The 17,907-nt window shown below is 40.8% G+C and overlaps 1 protein-coding gene across 1 annotated transcript in view; it reads right to left on the minus strand.

The window, feature by feature from the left end:
* The window catches only part of Task6 (TWIK-related acid-sensitive K[+] channel 6), a 507,854-nt gene that overhangs the window by 245,732 nt on the left and 244,215 nt on the right, over positions 1-17,907 (minus strand). Inside the window, exon 3 of the mRNA XM_083115200.1 lies at positions 7,412-7,567. Coding sequence (XP_082971326.1) covers positions 7,412-7,567 — 156 coding nt within the window. The remainder of the gene's footprint in view (positions 1-7,411; positions 7,568-17,907) is intronic.

Below are 17,907 nucleotides of genomic sequence, written 5' to 3' on the forward strand. Positions count from 1 at the left end.
TATTGTATTTATATTGGGGGTTTATACTCTTATAATCATTATTTATGTAGTCTCAAGCCCTTCAGGCATTATGTTGTTAAATAAACCTCTATACTATCAAGCCTTTTATGTATAATTCCTCTAAACCTACAATTTTACGGCTTAAGCCTTCCACTACCATATCTTTATATTTCTGCTAGGTTAATGTACCGACTTCAGTTGCAAGCCTTGTGTCCTAATGAAGGGCAATATTTCTTAGTTAATAATTGTAAAGGAAGTGCAATAAGAAGCTGGTCATAATCTGTGGAAATAACCTTCATCCGGACATGAGATGTCCATATCGGTTCAGTCGTGGAGAGTATAACACCCATTCTTCTAGAGTGCGACCTCTCGCACATCATACTTTAGGCCAAGCGAGTAATGACATTGGGAAGATGACTGATGAATAGCTACGCCACCCAAGAGACGATTCACGGTCTCTGGTTCGATCCCGACGAAACAATAAGATTGCGTTACGCAGCACACATAAGAACAAGCACAGGGCGCCACAGCCTCACAGCAAGAAGCAGATAGCGGAGGGTACTACTGGTAAGCGAGGTTAATGTTTGGGTGTATTCTCTAAAGGTCACCTTTACACAAGAAATAAGAAGGAAGGGATATGAACGAAGCATAGGGAGTATGGATTTTATAATTAATGGCTCGTGGTATAAGTTGTGAGGAACAAAATTCAGTTCTAGCAATTTTCTTATCCTTAAAATCTCTCTCCCACACATTCTATATCTTCCTTTCTCACTATATCACTTTATTTCGCTCTCTCCTTTTCTATAATATTTTTCTTGAGTTCTATTTTCCTCTCTTTGTCTACCTCTATCTCTCCCAGTCCCTTATTTCTCATCCTCTGTCTCTCTCTCACCTTGTTCTACTCTTATTTTCTATTCCGCTCTCTTGCTAGCTATTCAAATGTTTCTCTTTTCTCTCCCTCTTTCTACATTTCATTATCGCTCTCTTTCTCTCATTATCACCATATCAATCCGTCCCTACGTATCTCTCTATCAACATCTCTCTCTTGTTCTCTCTTCTATTATATCTCATTCTCCTGTTTACTCTCCATCTCTCCTCACCTCTGCTTCTCTTTAGTGACGAGATCTGATTTTGTTCTCTCATCTATTCCGTGTCATCACCAGCGCAGAAGCGGTTAATAAACTATAAAAGAGATGGGTGAAGATACTTAAAACATTTCAAGTACAAGCAGAATATTGAGTACGAAAATTCGTCTCTATTAATATAACTCGCAGTTCTTCCGTAGGCCTCCAACAAGTAAAAACAGATAAAACTCGATCCTGAAACATCCTGCACCCTATGCATCAACACAATGCAAAAATGCAATTTTTCAGTTCTCAATATTGGATCCTGACAGCCTGTGCCCTTTCATGGTAAAGATGAAAGGGAAATTTGGTTAGAACCGAATGATTAAACTGCGTCAATAGGGATGGGGGGAACAGAGTGAAAAAAGACCCCCGAGAGGATGAAGTTATCGATAGCATCCTTGCTGCAGTTCGTGTCTACGGGAGGGTTATCCTGCGGATATGCAGCACGCAATACCGTGTTATTAGGCAGTGACACGCTCTGTGTTTTCCCATACACTTCCCGCCCACCTGCTTTCCAGAGGGGGCAAGTATAATGCGGCAATATCGATCAGTCGAACAGCAGTAAGTGCCATCACCGAATACGCACTCCTGATCGAAATGCATGAACTCTATTCTATCCCACGTTCCCATTATTTGTAGTGCGCGTGCTGAATGACAAAACACTGGCGTGGTGCGCTGAATAAAGTATTCCACCAGATCTGTAGATATGAAGCAGAATGTCTATTTTTGTCGTACCAACTTCAGATTTTCTGTCATCATTTTTCCTACACGAGGGTCGATCGGAAAGTAAGATTACAGTGTGCCGTTGTGAACGTCGAAAATGCCTCAAGTAATTTATCACCTTTAAGGCACGTCCAAGATGATAGAACTGTCGTTGATCATTGTTTTACAAGTCTCTCTCTCTCTCTCTCTCTCTCTCTCTTTCTAATTCTCTCTCTCTACATTACTTTACCTTTCCTTCATCTCTCTCTCTCTTCCTTCTGTTTATCCCTTTCTGTCTCCTTCTTCTTCTCTTTACATATTTCTCTCTCTTTTTCTAACATCCTATTCCTATCTTCCTCACTTGATCTCTCTCTCTGTCTTTGTGTGTGTTTGTGTGTATGTGTATGTGTGTGTGTGTGTGTGTGTGTGTGTGTGTATTGACGGTTTGATCGCTTCGGAAAACTACGTTATAATGCACATCAGGGCATCAAATCGGCTTTGGGGAATTTTCCTTCAGCCTTCGAAAAATGTATCCAAAATCCCGCAGAAAGTATGAAATAATATCCAGGTATAACTTTCAGTTCATTTTAAAAAAGTTCCTCAAGTAGCGGAAAATGTGTGTGAAACGTACGTGAATTAGTTCCGATCAAGTATTGCAGGTGGCAGCACAAATGCAAAAGTGTGTAAAATCTGCCAGAAGTGCATAAGCCCAACTCATGATGCAATTCCAACCAATGCCCCCAAAAGCTACATAGATCACAAGATAAGAGTGTTCCCGTAATAAGACGCCCTGTCAAGTTTCTCGATTTTAAAATCTTGTAATCCATTGTCTTCGTGAGTGTGTGTGAGATTCTTACTGTGCTGTAAATGATCCTCAAAATTTCTCATCCAAGCTATACGAAGGGAGGTAATTTAAGGTAAAGTCCACTTTGCACTATGCCATGAGGTATATATGTATAATGGATGGGGATTGGGCCGCACATATTCTTTGATCTCGGCAATTTTTGGAAGGGGATGTTATAAGCACCACGCTCTGGTTGCCTTTACGGCCAGCGTTGCCCCCCAGTTGCCCATTTATTTGAGACTGGGTGAACCCCTAAGTCGAATTATGGCTAGGAAACCATACATTCTTCGATCTTGGCATTTTTTTGAGGTGACGTAATTAGCACCGCGCTCTGACCGCCTATACCCCCACGATTGTCCCATAAGTGAACCCAGAGATGCTTTATGCAGGGAAAAGACAGGATCCGTTAGATCACCTAGCACGGGAAATTGAACCCGAGCCGGAACCCGGAGTGGTTAGCACATCGCGCTAGGACGCCAGGGGTTCTGGATTCGAATCCCGACCTGGGCATTGATATTTGTACGTGTCCATTCATCAATTTCATCATATCATCACACATCCCCATCTTCGCAATTAGGCAAAAGTGTCAGAAAGGCGAAGTAAAATAAAGCAAATCAATGAAACCCGCGTCTCCCACGTGACAGTCATACGCATACAAACTACATGACCGCGGCTCCTGCGCGGAGAAAGGGTTAAATATTATTTCACTGTGGGTTAGAGTCCACCTCTAGCCCATCTGACGACGCTTCTGCTTGTACACAAGCAACTGTATATTATTAGGCGCATCCAGAAAGTAAGTTTCCCACTCGCCCACAGGTGGCAGGCCATGCGTATTGAAACCGGTTTTGCGCATGCGTGAGAGTCACATGCCCTGGCTAGTGAATGTCCTAGAAGACGCCTCCAGAACGTCCTCAGTAGCGTCGCGGCAGCGATGAAACATGGCGGCTCTTATTCCATCTCCCGCCGCGTGCGAGGTCCGTTCGGTGATCAAGTTCTTGAACGCACAAAACATACAACCGATCGAAATTCATCGTCAGCTGTGCCAGGTGTATGGGCCAGACGTCATGAGCAAGCAGATGGTGCGTCGTTGGTGCAGGACATTTACTGAAGGCCGGCAAAATGTGCATGACGACGATCGCAGTGGGCGGCCATCGGCCGTTATGGACGAGCTTGTGGAGCAGGTGCAGCAGCGCATATTGGAGGATCGTCGCGTCACGATCACGGAAATCAGCAGCCATTACCTGCAGATTTCTCGGTCGTTGTTGCACGACATTGTTACCAAACGCATCTTGTTCCGGAAATTGTGTGCCCGGTAGGTGCCGACACGACTGACGCTAGGAGCGCTGCAGCCCTTCTGGACAGATTCGGCTGGAAGGTGTTCGATCATCCATCGTACAGCTCGGATCTCGCTCACAGTGATTACCACCTGTTCTTGCACCTAGAAAATTTCCTATCCAATAAACGTTTTCACAGCGACGAAGAGGTTCAGACGGCTGTCACAAAGTGTTTCGGCACACAGGCGGCGGACTTCTACAACGCAGGTATACAGAAGTTGGCCCCACGCTATGACAAGTGCCTGAATTCCGGCGGGAATTATGTTAACATGTAACTGGACAAGTGCTGTATCTGTGGCAATAAATCATTGATGAAATAATGTTTCCCTTTTGTGCACGACCCCAGGGAAACTTACTTTCTGGATGCGCCTAACTAAGAACGTTCATCTTAACATGTGCTTGCATCCTTCTAACCTCTTAATGCTAACTACTGAGAAAACTACTTGGGAAAAACGGAACGCATTAGCTTAGAGAAATGCAGGCAACGTGGAAGAAGAAACCGACACGTGGGATCCATTTAATACTCGAGGAAGGAAACTGAAGATGTGACAGGTGTTTCGGATGCTCCAAAGTTCGTAAGGCATAGAGCCTAAAACACCTGATCCTGATAATTGCTATAGGAAACTCTTCTGAAGCAGAAGATGCTGGTAGAATTCTAATCGCGTATCGTTCGCGCATACCTGCCCTCAAAATCAGAACCTTAAATGCTACATCAATACCGGGAATTCTGCGTGAACTTTTCTCCATAGACATGAAAAATTGCAAGTTGTGTTAATCCAAATCCCATGAGGTAAGTTTTTCCGCAGCTTAGCTTTTATTTATGTCGAGGACCAAAAATAAATCTGCGTAGAAAATAAAACAGAATTCTCTCATTCCGTTTACTTTGTTAGTGTCCTTTGCAGAGCCATCTATTTGACAGACGGAAGACTATTGCAAGATAAGATATCTTAGAGTTGATTAGGTAAATTTGAATCGGAAATTATTATACAATTAACACATTTTTGCAGATTAGTGTATCCTGCAAAATTTGTGACTTGTGTTTGTAGATATATTTCTAGTCTGAGTATGTGAAATGGCAAATGTAAAAACTCAGAGCCTTAAATATTTTAAACATATACCGTTTAATTGAATTGAATTAGAATTTTTGGATACATTTCTATGTTTTCTTTCCCTCTTTCTCTGTCTCCTTCTCTTCTCCGCTTTCTTCTACTAATTTCCTTGTTTCTTTTTCTCTTCCTTTTCTTTTCCTCATTCTCTTTTATAATCTTCCCTCTTTCAGTCCCTCTCTTTTTCTAGTTCCTTCTGTTTCCCCTTTTCCCTAAAATCCCTCTCTTTCCCTCTTTTTGTCATCATCTCTCTCTACATTTTTCTTTTCCTCCTTCTCTTTGTCCCCTTTCGCTTATTGCTTATTATCTCCTTTGCCCTCTTTCTCTTTTCTCACAATTTCTCTCATTCTCTGTATTTCCAATTTTCTCTTTCTAATTCTCTCTCTACTATTTCCCAATCGTCCCTCCCTCTTTCTCTCTTTCCCTCTCTTCATCTATCTTGTGTTACTCGTAACGTAAAGGACAATGACAAACTCATGAGGAACAAAAGCGATATTTTTACTAGGGTTCCGACCTATTACCTCTGGTAAGGGTTGTTAAAGCTCCAGGAATTTTAAATAAATTCAATTCCGGTACAGGAGAGAAAATCAGCAACCGTAAATGGGTTCTGGACCGTAAAGAACCTTTTTATCTGTAAAGTATTTCAATTCGGTCCAGAAACCTTTTTTCCCGATCAATTTAAATTCGGTCCGGGAACCATTATTCCAGGGTCAATTTCAATACGGTCTAGGAACCTTTTTTTCTCGAATGAGTTTAAATAGGATCCAAGTTCCGTATTGAAATGAAACAATACGCAACTTGGATCGATTACGGACCTGACGATAAACAATTATCCACTTGTGAGCATGAAAGACTAATACAGGTGCTGGCTGCCTCGAGAATCTATGGTACAATGTAGAAATGGGCGAAACGCAAAAGCTGCAGTCACGTTTCCCCTCTCCATGTAGCCCCATTCTCTCGCGCGTGTTCCTTCACTTGGTGCAACACTACCCTGTTGTGGTATCTGCTGGGAACACAGCAGCCTGACGTTAAATCATCGACGGCTCCTATTGGCTGCGGTTCCTGGATCGGATGCCAGAGCAACATGTGACAGGTTTGTTTGAACTCCATTTGACGCCACACAAATATAGTCAGTCCATTGCGTTATGTACAGTAACTCTTCGACAAGGGAGTTTTTGAACCTGCCCCACGAGAGATCAACAGCGTTATGATTTATTTCCTGCGGTTTCTACATCCGCAGTGTGACACTCCAATGTGAAACGTACTTGGGGACATTTTTAGAAGGCAACTTTTAATCGGTCAACCCTGGTACAGGAATTGTAAATAATTTCAATTCCGGACTGGGAGAGAAAATCAGGAAACGTAAATGAGTTCTGGAGAGTGTAAATATTTAAAGCATTTCAATTGGGTCCAGGAACCTTTTTTTCCGGATCAATTTAAATACCGTACAAGAACCTTTATTCCAGATGAATTTAAATTCGGTCCAGGAACCTTTTTTCAAGAATGAATTTAAATTCGGTCTAGGAAACCTTTTTTCAAGAATGAATTTAAATTCGGTCCAGGAACCTTTTTTCAAGAATGAATTTAAATTCGGTCCAGGAACCTTTTTTCAAGAATGAATTTAAATTCGGTCCAGGAACCTTTTTTCAAGAATGAATTTAAATTCGGTCCAGGAACCTTATTTCAAGAATGAATTTAAATTCGGTCCAGGAACCTTTTTTCAAGAATGAATTTAAATTCGGTCCAGGAACCTTTTTTTCCGGATCAATTTAAATACCGTACAAGAACCTTTATTCCAGATGAATTTAAATTCGGTCCAGGAACCTTTTTTCAAGAATGAATTTAAATTCGGTCCAGGAACCTTTTTTCAAGAATGAATTTAAATTCAGTCCAGGAACCTTTTTTCAAGAATGAATTTAAATTCGGTCCAGGAACCTTATTTCAAGAATGAATTTAAATTCGGTCCAGGAACCTTTTTTCAAGAATGAATTTAAATTCGGTCCAGGAACCTTTTTTCCGGAAGAATTTAAATTCGGTCCAGGAACCTTTTTTCCCGCATCAATTTAAATACGGTTCAAGAACCTTTTTCCAGGAACAATTAAAATACTGTACAGGTACCTTTTATCAATGAAACAATACGCAACTTGGACCGAATTTAAAATTGTGCTAGAAAAAAGATTCCGGTCCTACAGCGGAAGCCAATAGAACCCCCTCTGGCCTCGTAGTGAGTGACGATGACCCCTCCACCATTAAACACCTTACCCAACTTACAAAACAGAAGCAAAGACAGGTACTCACCTATCGTAGTGAGAACGGTGGTAGCATAGTAGAAGGCGCCAGCGAATTTCCATTGTTGCCCAGCCTTGTGGGGCTCCATTTTGAGGACAACGGTCTCCATAACTCGAAAATCGTTAACTGATATGTTGTATTTTTTTATTACCATTTTCTCAAGCTCTGGAAAAAGGGAGAAAAACAAATTAAAGTTTATACAGCTGGCGATGATATCGGCACACATTTAATATAATGCATATTACAGCGGTACAATCATAAGCAAAAGCGTGTTGTAATACAAACTGTCCAAGTTAGCCTGGCCCAGCTTATTGTCTAACCGCAAAATACAATAAAAGTTACATTCAATACCTTCTTACAACACATTAATGCTTGATACTGTACAGCAATTACCTAAAATAAATCAAAAATAGTCGGTCAACATAAATATTAGTACCATTGCTCTGAACTTTAAGTGCATTTAAAATCTTGCCAAGAGATGGCACTAGTGTGCTCAGTAAGAATGTTCTATCATTTCAACTACGCACAGTAGCCTCTTGTTTATTTGATTTAACAAGTAGTGTAGAAAAAAATAAAATATATTAATTTCTTAGCGTTAAAGATATACAGTATTGAGTTTCTTTCAATCGAAGTACATTTATTCTTTACGATTTTAACAGATTGGAAAAATATTTGTAATAAGTTATCGAAATCGAATAGTAATGGGTGTAGAGTCAGGATCACTATTTGTTCCTTCTGTCTCTAAAATAGTCCAGGTTCGGTCAACTCTGTGTACACCCGTGGGCTTTAGAGCAGCAGGATCATCTTGTACCGTTGTAAGGACGGAGAGAGCAAGGCAGGAGGCTTCGTCGGTCGCGTTCGTGAGCAACGCAACAACGTAAGTAGCTCCACCACTTCTCTCCTGCTTACTGGCCTTATGGTGAAGGTGGGAAGCTCGCATCGCACGCTGACCTCCACAATTGCAAGAGAGAAGCTCAATTCCAATCGGTTTCAACTATATGTGGGGAATTAGGGCGGTTTATGTAAGTTGTCTTGTCTTGTTTCTAACAACTTGATAGTTTCCCAGAGAATGGATCTTATTTAATCAAAGTAGTTGCACACCCAACAATTATCTAGAATAATTTAACAACAACCAAATGACATGATAAAATTCTAGCACTATTTTCTACACATCAGTGGCGGCGATTAGGGGGCGAGAGGGGGAGCAGTGCTCCCCACGTTTTTCCACTTTTGCTACCTCACTATGCTAAACCTTATGTATCAAGGAAAAGTAAACTAATCTTGCCCCCCTTCAGTTTTGACACCTTGCACCCCAGTTTTGGAACCCAATCGCCGCCATAGCCACACACTATTAGAACGAAGTTAGTGTAAACAAAACTACGTCACTACTGAAAAATAGTTCCTTTGCTATTTGTTAGATGCCACGTTATCTTGCTCATGAATATATTGGTCGTAGCTGTGAAGCTCATAATATAGTTCCACAACTCCAATATAGCAGTTATGTTTTGTAGTATGCCTTTACCGCATGCACTATATTCCTGCGCGCAAGATCGCTGCGCAGCTACCATTCGAACAACCAATAGGATTCCTCAGAAGCTTTGATTACATTGGTTTCGGTCTTACCGCGGACAGACAATAACAGACGATAATATTATATGAATTAAACAACAAATCTATAAATATAAAAATTGCTCAAATTATAACCAGTAGAGAATTAAAAAAATAGTGAAACTTAAGACTTATTTCCTCTGAGGTGTTCTACATTTACTAATTGGATGAAAGTTAATTTTTAAAAGGAGAAATCTATCTAATATATGTATTGGCTTTCACTGCATAAATATGTTTGAATAATGGCAAAGTATAATTCCACGAAATCACGCCATCTTGTACCAATTTATGTAATGTGCTGCAGGAATGAAACCTAACGTCTCCTATCTCATTTGCAATCAAGGTTTTGTGTTCACCATAAGCAAACGGAACATAACAAGCAAATGTTCTGTGAATAGACGTATTGAGACTATTAGAAGTTTTGGTGAAGTACGAGTGCTATTAACTCTTAAGTCTAATCTATATAACCTGAGCTGGTTTCATATATTACATCATGAATGAGCAATTCTACACCATGCTGAAAATTTTGCGTTGAATATTGGTGATTCCTGTTTTTAAGTGCATGTTATGTACAGATAGGCTAATCGGGACTGGACCTACAGTTTAAAGTGATCCGAACCATTGTGCGATGTGCCTCCACCGGGTAACGAACCCGATACCCTTTGATTACAAGGCGACGACGTTTCTACTACGCCATCCGGAAGGATTTTTTGGTGACTGAACAATTGATAACCACACGTTTTACCATTTGGTAAATAAAAAAGTTGTTATAGAAAGAAAATGATCATTACGAATTCAACGATAAACAACTGTAGGAAAAACTGACAAGTCCCATGAAACGCATTTTTTGTTCCTAAATTTTAACCCAGCTGAATTTACAGTGTCTTTAATTTCCTCTGAACGTTAATTTTAATTCTTTAATTACTACTAGTCATTTCACTGTAGTCACGCTTTGCAGTCAGCTAATTTATAATCAAATTTATTTACCGGCATGATTAACATTTATTCAATTTTCTGTGCACAAATTTAAAACAAAAAGAACATCTGGTTGACTGCTTTTCGTATTATTCTTAACAGCACTCGCACTCTCCCAAATATGCTTATATCATCTGCGTATACGAACAAATCCATTATGTTTAATTTAAATCCAGAATGTTTCCCCCACACCCGTCACTGCAAATTACGTTGCACAGATGCGTGTGAATACATATTGAACCACCTCCCTTTGTTTTCAAACTGTCATGACTGCAGGGCTGTCGCTCATGTATTTCATCTCACATGGTTACGTGTTTGTTTTAGGCGTACTTCTTTTTCAACACTTTGACTATTAATGTATGATGATAACGGTGTATCTCCTTGTGCTCTATTGAAGTATTGCCTTATGTTCTTTGTAATATCACTTATGCTTTGTCAAGAAATATTTTTTAATTGCACTTTGTGCTCGGATAGGTCAATTTGGGCTGGTCCTACAGTGGAATCAGACCCACTGTACAATGTGCGTCCACCGGAGACAGAATCCGTGACCACTTGATTACAAGCGTTACTGCTACAACATCGAAAAGATAGACTAATCGAGACTGCACTGTTTGGACTACAGTTTGAAAGTAGAATCGAACCCGAGGTCGATTACAAGGCGACAATTTTACCACTAGGCCATCAGGGAAATGGACCAATCGGGACTGGGCCTAAAATTTAAAGTTGTGTCAGAACCACTGTGGAATGTTCCTCCACCGAGATAAGAACACAGGACCACTTGATTACACGGCGTTACCTCTATGCCATTGGGGAGATAAATCGGGATTGGACCTACAGTTTAAAGTGAGATTTGAACCACTGTGCAATGTTTCTCCAGGAAGAACTGACCCCGAGACCCTTTGATTACAAGCCGACAGGGTAACAACTATACCCCGTCTCAGTTATATCTGGAGCAAGGACGCGCATAGCGGTTGAGAAGGGGGGGATCGAGTAGTCAGAGCGAAGCAGTACACGCTGCTAGAAAGGCTGCGTCGCTTTTCCCCCTCCACGCACTCCAATTCCCTCTCACGTGTTCATTGGTATAGCCGTCTCGTGTCACTGCTTGCGCAGAGGATTGTCTCCGTTCGCGTGCTCCAGAGATGGGACAGAGTGTACGACAACGGAGAAGCCCTGGAGAACACTTGTCAATCAAATCAACACGAGACACATCCCAGAAGCAATATCCTCCTACCATCCAAGCAACAGGAAACAGCATAGAAGCGAGTCTCTAACGCCCCCACTCGCAGCTCCAACCTCGTTTGAAAGCGCAACATGAGCAGGGTGAAACTACCAGCAAAAAAACGGGGGGGGGGGGAGATGTCAAGGATTTATTTGATTCGACCTTCTCGACTGCTAGCGAGAATTGCGGACCTCGGCAGGCGAGCTTTATTGCAGAGAAAAGGCCCGCATATTGTTTCTGCTAAGTGGCTTGGCGAAGGCGATGTAAGAGAAAGAGAGAGGTTTATTGTGATGTATAAAGCAAACAGCGCCCTTTTTTAACGCTTCTGTAGGCTCGAGTTGCTCCTCGACTCTATAGAGTGGATGGAAGACCTGAAAATTCAAGAACTTATGGTGTTTATTTCAGGAGCGTTGCCACCCTTTCGGATAGGACTCGCGGTTGTACTTAAAATCTGCACCTTAAGACAACCCGGTCTCCTTGCAATGACGTAAGCAGTCTCGGTATACACCTGTGGCGCGCCTGCACTCCAGATAGAAGGTGTAGACATTCTACAGGTAAGAGATCCCAGGTTAAAAGCTTGGGTAAAATATGAACGTATTTGGGTTCTCTTTTACTGTAGAGGTGATGTGATCAGCACCACGCCCCTGTCGCCGTTACCGCCCATGTATGCATTTATTAGAGGCTGGGCGGACACCAGAGCAGCTGGGAACCGGACCATGTGGCCGAGTGGTTAGCACATCGCGCTGCGACGCCAAAGGTCCCGGGTTCGAATCCCGCTCAGGCTTATTTGTTTGTGAATGTCCATTCATCAATTTCATCACTCATCCCCATCTTTGCAAATTAGCCAAAAGGCACAAAACGCGAAGTAAAATAAACTAAATCAATCAATGCTGGGACTTTGCTGGTAAGTATTTACACGTGAAACCAACCACGCTGAGAATCGAAACCGGGTCTCCCACGTGGCAGTCAAACTCCCAACGGTGGATTTTAACGGTGTGAAGTGAATAAGCGAATTGACACATATATTCTATACCCTGTCCCGGTCATCTATGGAGCAACCGAACGAAAAGAAGTTTCTGCGCAAGTGGTGACGCGAGACGGCTCCACCAATGAACACTCGATAGGGAACTGTAAAAGATTATGAAGCATAATAGAATACGAGTGGTTCTAGACGAAAGAGAAACTCAAAGAATGTTATTGCATTGACACGAATACACCAATACACATCTACACTGAACTCTAATACACCTCTATGTGTGCACCGTTCGTAGTACGAATGATATCCAATCTGAGAACCTACGGAATGTTTATTAACACTTCAGTCGCCAAAAACTTCGCACACCATGCCTTAATGGTTTTCCTCAGGTGCTTCAGCTCAATATTCTCTCCGGTAATTCCTTTGCACTGTAATGATTGATTTGGTCTCTGCATACCACAATACAGATTGTGCACGCTGCTGCGAAGTCGCCATTGCGCTTTATGCGATTGTGGCGCTGCATAGTGAGAGAACGGTGAACTTCGAGGTCATGCAATAAAATTCCTTGAGTTCCTCTTTCGTCTAGTACCACTTGCATTCCTTTATTTTTCATAATCTTTTAGCAATTATGAATTGAAATGTGGGAGGTTTGAATGGAACACGCTGTATTGTGTGAGAGAAGGAAAGCAACTGCAGCTACCAGGCTTCAAGTAGCGTGTACTGCTCTGTTCTGCCCCTCGTTCACCCCCCTTCTCTGCCACCATGCGCGGCCTTGCTCTAGAGGGTGCCGTGCTGTTAGCGAACGTGCTCTCAGCGAACACAGTTACGGAACGATTTGCAGGTGCGTGCTGTTAGCGAACACGCAAACTTGTCCTGCCTTATTTGTCCTTGAATCTGGTCAGCATGCAAGTGTTGCCAGTGATAAGCCAACTTGCGTTGAGAAACATCTCAGTGGCTGGTGCCTCTTGACCTGACCTGACTCACCCATGATCATTCTTCAATCGGATCATCCTTGTCGCACAACAGTTTTGCTACCTTGTGTTCTGACGTCAGACGAGGAATGCCTACAAGGTTAGGTTAGGTGCCATTAGCATAAATACAATGAAAAGTTATTATTTAGGCTAAGAGAACTAAACATACCTAGCCTAACCTAACAACATAGGCATTTAGCCTAAAATTAAAAAGCTTTCTCCCGTGACGTCAGAACACAAGGTTGCTAAAGTGTTGTGCAATAAGTGAGACCCTTCTTCAATCGACTGTAAAACCAGCAAGATGAGTGAAATAGAATTAAAAATATATAGCTAAGAAAAACTTTCATGTAGTTAACCTAAATTGTTGAGGATCATTCATTTAGCTAATTTCAAATACAAAATTATTATAAGGTATCACTGGCAACACTTGCATGTTGACCACTTTCAAGGACAAACAAGACAGGGCAAGTTTGTGTGTTCGCTAACAGCACGCACCGGAAAATCCTTTCCTTCCTGTGTTCGCTGAGAGCACGTGTTCGCTATGAGCACGGAATCCTCTAGAGATAGCCGGGACAGGGTATACTGAACTTTGTAATTGTTTTAATTAAACAGACACTGTGATTATTGTAGCCGACTGCGAACGAGATGAGATGTGGGCGGTTATATGCTTGTATTGGTACAAACGAAATACAAATACTGTACCTTACAGTGCTAAAACTAACAGCATGCTGCGAAGCTAAAGGTCTCGAGTTCAAATCCTGGCCTAGACTTGGGTGTTCCTTGCGAGTACCCTTAATGAATTTCATCATATCATCACTCATCGTCGCGATAAGCCAAGAGTTGAAGCAAAACGACGTAATATAAACTGAAACAGGTGCTCCATTACAAACCCCACAGTAAAATATTACTAAAGCTAATACGGCGTTGCCTTTGTACGGAGAAGCAAGAATTGTTCGTGTCAGTCCTGGCAACCATGTTTTAGAAACAGAAAAAAAATCAAAACTGCAAATACTGAAGTTGCAAATCGCCTTGTCGTTACATTTCGGGAAGTGGATATATTTTTTCCTGCTTTTGGAAATAAAAATATAAAGAAAGCACCTCAATTCCCTAACTTCCGCAAAGGCGAAGTTTGTTCCGGAGTCCTTAGGGAAAAACCGGGATAAGGCGGAGAGAAGAGGAGGATCAAGAGTTTATTTAGATGGAGACGAAAGAACCATCTTTCCCGCATTTGCATATAAAAGCATTCAACTCTGGAAGCGTGGAATCTTTCACTGGAACACCTGAAAAACACTCTCTCTTCTGCATCTCTCGTAGTCTCGCAAATTACCCTCCTTTTCTTCCAGGTACTTCGTCTAAACTACCCCCATCCCGTTAATACTGCAGCGAGGGGGAGAGAGAGTAACGACTGATCTTCATTTTACCCAACTCTTCGAGGTCCTGCATCATCTGAAGATGAAGATGGAACAAGAGAGAATGTAATTTCATAGGGTACTCTACACGCCTTAAGAAGAAACATCTTCACATATTATGAAAGAATAACTCACAAAGCGAGATGAGGATGTCAGAATGGAGAAGTCTTCCTCAAGACTCAAGACCTACAGGCTACAGTAAGGTCGCGGTGGAGTCTGAGATGAACGTGGAGGGACAGTTTCAATCTTGCTTGCTTTCGAGCTCAATACAAAATCGATAAGGGAAGCAAAGTAAAGAAACGCCTGACTATCTGAACCTGGCCTTGTCCTACGCTAACCACTCTGCCAAGGAAACTGACCATGTTATTATTTCCAATAAATAAATAATAAAAAATCTACGATGTTATAATATCCTTGTATGTAGATATTCAATTGTTTTCATTTTTGGTGTCAAGTTGTCATGTTGTAATACGAAGGACGTTCCAAAAGTAAGTTTCGTCATTTTTTCACAGGGAAGCTTTATTACAAACAGAAGAATACAATGTCATAACAAAATACAATCTGTTGGCTATTTTTCCACATAGTCGCCACCGACATTGATACATTTGTCGTACCGTGAAATCAATTTCAAGAAACCCTCCTGGTAAAAATCGGTGCCCAGCGATTTAAGGAAGTTCTTCGCAGCCTGTTGTACCTCTTCATTGCTTCCGAAGTGACGTCCAGATAGTGCTAACTTCAACGCAGGAAAAAGGTGGAAGTCTGATGGGGCAAGGTCGGGGCTGTAGGCCGAGTGATTCAATCTCTCCCATCCCAGACGACGAATGTGTTCTGCAGTGACCCTTGCTGTGTGAGGTCTTGCATTGTCGTCCAAGAACAAAACCCCTCGACTCAGGAGCTCTGGTCTCTTGCGTCGAATGGCGGACTTCAGTTTGCTTAGTGTGTGGCAATAGCGTGCCGCACTTCCATTTGTGACCACGTTTCCAGCACACGTCTTTCTACCTTACTGGTTTGCACTCGAATGAGCTTGAGCACTTCGGTCTGCAGCTTATCTCTATTCTTCGGCAAACTGCGCATGCGCCATCGTTCCATTGCTCTCGCTCCTCCCGTCGTGAATTCAAGAAAGATTATCTCTTGTTATGGCAATGTGTTTTCTCACTTTGTAATACAGCTTCCCTGTGAAAAAAAATGACGAAACTTACTTTTGGAACGTCCCTCGTATTTTGAGTTATGGATTAGATTAAATCGAACCCGCATAAGTTACTATATTACCGTGGTTGGTAATACGGCATTATCATTATTATTACTTGCTATTTTTATCAACGATGTTGGGGTGTTGGGAGTCCTTATAGTCAGTGCACACTTGCACTTTACATTGATGAATATAGTAATTTAATATAATATATTGAAGTTTCCTAGTGCACTTTAGTGCTTTGCAATTGCTCACTCCATTACAATTTCACCAAGGCGTCACTATTCAGGTCTTCCTACAGCTTCATGTAGTCCTTGTTTGTTTTTAAGAATGTTAATATCGTCTGCGTATAAAAGGTTCCTACTTGATTTAAAACAAAGAGTAACATAGTTGATACTTGATTGATTGGAAATTTTAATTCGCTCTTCTCTTCTATTGGATGGATATAATTCAAAACTTTACAAACGAGCTAAGAACATTTTAGGAACGTTTGTTTCAAAAGGATAATATCTTTATAATTTTAGAATATGGTAGTGAATTATGGTCCTTACCAGTCAGAAATCTTTTCTATAAAGCTGAATATGCGGAATCTCTTTCTTGGATTGCTACGTATGTATGAAATGCAAATGGAATTACGAGTATTATGAACGTCACTACATGAAGCAGTGGTTCTCGACCTTCGTGTGACCGCGGACCGATAAATTAACGCATAATCATACAGCGTAATAGTTCAATTATGTATGGCTAGGCTTGTTGACAAATATAAAACTAGGTATACATTTCTTGTCAACCACTACATCTAATGAAAACCTGCAGTTTCCTCAGGCCAACGTCATTAATTTGGTTAAGTGCTGATTTTCATAAGCATATTCCATTTCGAACAGCGAAAATTTCTAGTGCAAAATATTTGTTGATGAAATTTTCCGCGGAAACTATAATAAAATGAGAAATTTCAGAAGAACCTCTCGCCGCCCGGTATAATAGATACCAGTGTCCCGTATTATTATTATTATTATTTGTATTGTATGGGTATTCGGTATTATGTTTTTTTATATAAAAAATAACCCTCATAAGACTGGATCAAGCATAATAACAAATTCAACTAAGGAATTCTTATCCGGATGGAAAGATCGTAATAATCCTCAAATATTAATGTATATGTTATACGCAGACGATATTAACATTCTTAGAAACAAACAAGGACTACATGAAGCTGTAGGAAGACCTGAATAGTGACACCTTGGAGAAATTGTAATGGAGTGAGAATTAATCCTGAACAAGTGCAAAGCATTAAGGTGTACTAGAAAACTTCAATACATTATATTAATTAATATAACTAACTAACTAATTCTCTAGCCTTCTTAAACCCGAAGGTTCATGGCTGCAGCAACATAGGCCTTCCATCTGTCCCTATCTTGAGCAAGATCTATATACTCTTTCCCATCCCTACCGATTTCCTTTAGGTCCATCTCAACGTTGTCCCTCCATCTTCGTCTTGGCCTTCCTACAGGTCTCTTACCATCAGGTTTCCCAACAAGAATTCTGTAAACTCCTCTTTCCTCTCCCATTCGTGCCACATGGCCTGCCCACCTAAGTCTTCTTGATTTAATTATTCTAATAATATCTGGACATGAATACAAATTATGTAGTTCTAAATTATGTAACCTTCTCCACTCACCTGTCTCCTCATCCCTTTTAGGTCCAAAGATTTTCCTAAGGATTTTATTTTCAAATACTCTCAATTTATGTTACTATTTATAATACTACAGGCAAAATTACTGTTTTGTATATTTTAACTTTTAGTTTCTTAGATATTAAACGAGAAGACAAAAGTTTATGAAGAGAGAAGTAACATGCATTTCCTGAATTAAGCCTACTTTTTATTTCCTCTTTAATATAATTTTCATTTGTTAATATTACTCCTAAGTATTTGAATTTGGAAACTGTTTCAAACGAGTTGTTATCAATAATTAGATTTTTATTATTACCTAACACTTGGTTTCGGCCTGTAAGCATATATTTAGTTTTCTCTTTGTTAACATCCAAACCTATCTCTTTAGCAGTTTTGAAAAATATTTTAGCATTATTCTTAATTGTATTCACATCATCCCCCAGTAAGTCTACATCATCTGCATATGCTAACAACTGAGTCACACCA

Source organism: Lepisma saccharinum, chromosome 30, assembly GCF_977018435.1.
Source record: "Lepisma saccharinum chromosome 30, izLepSacc3.1, whole genome shotgun sequence".
In the NCBI taxonomy this organism is placed as follows: domain Eukaryota; kingdom Metazoa; phylum Arthropoda; class Insecta; order Zygentoma; family Lepismatidae; genus Lepisma; species Lepisma saccharinum.